General features: G+C 43.2%; 1 protein-coding gene across 1 annotated transcript; it reads right to left on the bottom strand.

Annotated features, from left to right (window-relative positions):
* Positions 1 to 1,654: 1,654 nt before the first annotated feature.
* Positions 1,655 to 2,263, bottom strand: LOC131255094 (uncharacterized). The gene has a single exon (XM_058255789.1). It carries the CDS (start codon positions 2,261 to 2,263, stop codon positions 1,655 to 1,657), a length of 609 nt encoding a protein of 202 aa, XP_058111772.1.
* Positions 2,264 to 4,548: the final 2,285 nt, after the last annotated feature.

A 4,548-nucleotide genomic window follows, 5' to 3' on the forward strand; every position in this document is an offset into this window, starting at 1 on the left:
ACTTGCTAACATGTGAGACATCAAGAGACATAGTCAGCTATTTCTCTTTTCATGTTGTCCCACCAATAGTTTTGCTTAAGGTCCCGATATATCTTGGTGCTTCTGGGATGCATTGCCAGCTTTGAGTTGTGAGTCTTAGCTAGAAGTTCTTCTTTTAATTTGGGATGGTCCGAGACACAAAGGCGGCCTTGGAATCGTAGACCTTCATCGGAGCTGATTCTCCATTCGGAGTCGCTTCGGATTTTTGCCAACTCCCTCATCTTTCTTAGCAATTCATCGTCGCTTTAGGCCTCGATGACTTAACTGTCAATCATCGGCTAAACATGAAGATGTGCAATGACTTCATATAGTTCTTCTATCATCAGCTTTAAATCGAAGTCCCATATAAATTCTACCATACCCCACTCTTCCACCATTAATGGGGTGGCTAATTCTAGTGTCTTCTTTCGACTTAATGCATCTGCCACTAGATTGGCCTTACCAGGATGGTAGGAGACATCGAACTTGAAGTCCTTTAGCATCTCCATCCATCAGCGTTGCCTCATATTTAAGTCCCTTTGGGTGAAAAAGTACTTGAGACTGTTGTGATTACAAAAGAGTTCAAATTCTTCCCCATAAAGGTAATGCCTTCATAGCTTTAAGGCGAAGACAACCACTGCCAGTTCGAGGTCGTGGGTAGGATTATTCTCTTCATGTTTCCTCAGTTGTCGTGAGGCATAGGCAATAACTCTGTCCTTTTGCATAAAGACACAACCTAACCCTATATGAGAAGCATTCGTGTAGATGGTGTACTTGACCCCTTGCTCAGGCGGAACGAGTACTGGTGCTGAAGTCAATTTCTCTTTCAATTCTAAGAAGGCTACTTCCATCTTTTCATTCCAAGCGAACTTGAGGTCCTTCCTGGTGAGCTGGGATAAAGGTCGGGCAATTTTAGAAAAATATTTAATAAACCAGCGGTAATATCCCACAAATCCCAAGAAGCTCCTGACTTCCGTAACTGAGCTCGGTCACTTCCAATCTTGTATCACCGCTACCTTAGCGAGGTCTACAGTGATGCCTTCTTTGGACACTACGTGGCCTAGGAACTTGACTTCCTCTTTCTAGAAGTCGCACTTCCAGAATTTAACATAAAACTTGTTTCACTTAAGTGTTTCCAAAACTGTTTGCTAATATTCTTCATGTTCCTTACGACTTCTGGTGTATATTAGGATGTCATCAATAAACATGATGACAAATCGATACGGGAAAGGTCTAAAAATTCTATTCATCATGTCCATGAACACAGCTAGCACATTCGTGAGTCCAAAAGGCATGACTAAGAGCTCATACTGCCCGAAGCTAGTTCTAAACGCCGTTTTTGGTATGTCCTCTTCTCTAACTCGAAGTTGATGGTACCCAGATTGTAAATCAATTTTTGAGAAGTACTAGGCACCTCTCAGTTGATTGACAGATCATCGATTTGAGGCAGTGGGTACTTGTTCTTCACAGTGACTTGGTTCAACCGTCGATAATCGATGCACAGTTGTAAGGAGTCATCCTTCTTTCATACAAACACAACTAGGGCTCCCTAAGGGGATACACTGGGTCGAATGAAACCCGAATCCAGCAAATAATCTATTTAAATCTGAAGTTCCTCCATTTCACATGGAGGCATTCAGCAGGTCGGAAGAGAAATAGGCGCAGTGCCCGACACCAACTCTATGGTGAAATCAATCTCCCACCGGGGAGGGAGTCTCGATAATTGTTGGAATACATCGACGTAGTCTTTGACCACGGGTGTGTATGTTAATGAAAGTTCTTTGCTGCCCTCTTCTAACGATGCATAATAGAGGACTCGTTGTGGATAGCTAACTTGAACCGGAAACGTAAAAGGAGAGCTACCATCTTCATAAATTGCCACCGTCCGATCCTCACAATCAATCTCAGCTCTCATTGCGGAGAGCCAGTTCATACCTAGGATCACGTCATAATGGAAGACCCTTGTGACGATAAGGTCTACGCATATTCTTTTGTTTCCCAGATCAATGGGGCAACCTCGGCAGACGGATGTAGCTTCAGTGAAGGTTTCACTTACCGCTATGATTCTTACTCCCAACATAGTAGTTGGTGATCTCAAATTCTTGGCGGTTGTATGAGATATGAGTGATGTTGTGGACCCATTGTCCACGAGAAGAAAGACAGGGGTACCTTGAATATCAGCGGTGACTTCAAATGCTACCGATTTTGATTGTAGCTGTGTCCACACCTTCAGTGGTGACGGCATGATCGTAGGCTTGTTGCGGCGTATTGGGCTAATGTGTAGGCCGAGGTGGTGGCCTAATTTGAGGCGCTAGCGGCTTATGAAATTGTTAGAACAGGCCCGCGGCTCATTGAGGGGGAGTTGGCAATGCTTGTTGGGGCGGTCAGCTTACACGTTGAGGGGGCATATAGCCATGATCACTCATCTTCGAACGCCTCTAAATGCCCCACTTTTTTACAATGCCGGCAGGTACGATCAGGTTGGGCATATGCGGATGGAGGAGGAGCATGCTGAGGAGGTGGGATTGGTTGCGCCCTTCTTCCTAAGGAGGAGGAAGACTATCCTCCAGATATCCCCCGTGACTCTATTTAGAAGTGTGTGTAACACCTTGAAATTCGGGGGTCGAGCATAACTCAGCTCCCGAGTTCCAAAACATCACTTATGCAACATATTTAATGATGGATGTATGTTGACTGTATTAGTGCATAAAACATGGAATAGATTAAGCCAAAACACAGATATAATTCAGGGATAAGTGAATAAAGCAAGCGGAAGACTTATAGAAAAATATGTGTACAAGTGTAAATCCCTGAAGTACATATACAAACCAGGTCGTATGAAAGTGTTACTTATCAAAATTATAAGTATCAAGTTACATCATTTAAATTCCCAAAAATAATCCCAGCATCCCGCGCATCAGACCAAGGCTCGCTAGAACCCGTCTGAAAACTGCATATAAGAGAAAGCAGCTTCATCATCATCCATCTCCCGCTCTGCCTCAGAAGTCGCATCAACATCTGCAACATCAGAACCTAAGACAGAGTCTGGTGGGTGTTTAACACCGCCCCAGAACGTGGGAGTGAGTGATCAACTTAGTGGAACAATAAGGCACTGGTTAACATGTTATCAGTTCAATCAAACAGTAATGATAAAGCAGAACAATTAAAAAAATCCTAAGTACTCTTGTTAATGCATGGATGTATGCAAAATGATGCGTGCCCTCACGCGTACACCCTCAGCGTCTTCATCTTACGTTACGCATGACACCACATCAAAGTGCGCCACATCTACAAAGCACATGCAAATGCGGTGCATGGATATGATTACCAAGTTGTTATTAATCCATTTCATACAGCAGGATTGGGAAGCTAAGATACCTTCCTCATGTCACCATCCAAACAGTGATCCATTCTAGGGTCGTCAATCCTAGTCGTCTCATACGATCATATATTTGAGGTCGTAGCAAAGGGCTCGTCACCAATCAATGCACGCCTTTCATACCTTCGCTACTACACTAAGGCTCGTCACCTCAATGCGGTATCCAGGCATGCTCGAGGTCACTACAAAGGGCTCGTCACCAATCAATGTCGGCCGACAGCACGAATATAGTGTCCCATACCACCATAATCGACTCACGAGTTTAGTTGCTCACTGGTCACTACGGGGAGGCTCGTCACCCCAGCGTAGGCTGACAGCTCGACTACGGTGTCCCATACCACCATGTCCGGCTCATGAGTCTTAGCGGATCAAGGTACCATGGTTATTAGGATTTCACTGGTAAGTTCGGTACCCTAGATTCAAGCAATAGCGTCCATACATAGTGAACATACAACAGACAATCGGGTTACTTGACGAACTCGACTAGCACGAGCGCACGTTGAGTTGAGCGATATAGAGTGCGCAAACACTTCGCGTGGCCAAACCACTGCCGACAATTCTAATACGACTCGGGTTCATCTAATACGTCCTACGTGGCAAAAGTAACCTCAGCCATGATCATGAAGCAGATTACCAATTTCCTGGACTAATGCATAGTCTCAAACACATTACACTACAACAGATATATGAATTGAATGTAGAACAGTAAAGGAAACAACAACTCAAACCATGGTACATAAGCACTTGAGGAATATCAACTTAACATAATTGTAAGCATAAGTAATGCTTGAATTTAAATAACATGGAATGTAACTAGCAAGAAGAAAATCATGCATATCAATAGGAGTGTTGAGAATCACTTCTCAACGCTCGCAATTAGTGTAATAAGTTACACTTTAGATCATTCATGCATTTCTACAAACACTTAGAATACATGGTACAACATACATGACGTATGTTGAAAAACAAGCATTTGGACAATTCCTTTTACCAAGGAGTTGTCATACACACATCTAGCATGCATACATGACAAATAATCATGGCAAACACAAGTGCATATTTTATACGTATACGGTACTTTATACATACACTTAGAATACACAAATCTCAATATAACACATGCATATCAGGAACGCAACATAAATACAATA

This window comes from Magnolia sinica, chromosome 9 (assembly GCF_029962835.1).
Source record: "Magnolia sinica isolate HGM2019 chromosome 9, MsV1, whole genome shotgun sequence".
NCBI classification, from domain to species: domain Eukaryota; kingdom Viridiplantae; phylum Streptophyta; class Magnoliopsida; order Magnoliales; family Magnoliaceae; genus Magnolia; species Magnolia sinica.

What these genes read in the sequence shown, in the direction of transcription:
- LOC131255094 (XM_058255789.1), bottom strand. Translation starts at nt 2,263, where the DNA reads ATGCCGTCACCACTGAAGGTGTGGACACAGCTACAATCAAAATCGGTA.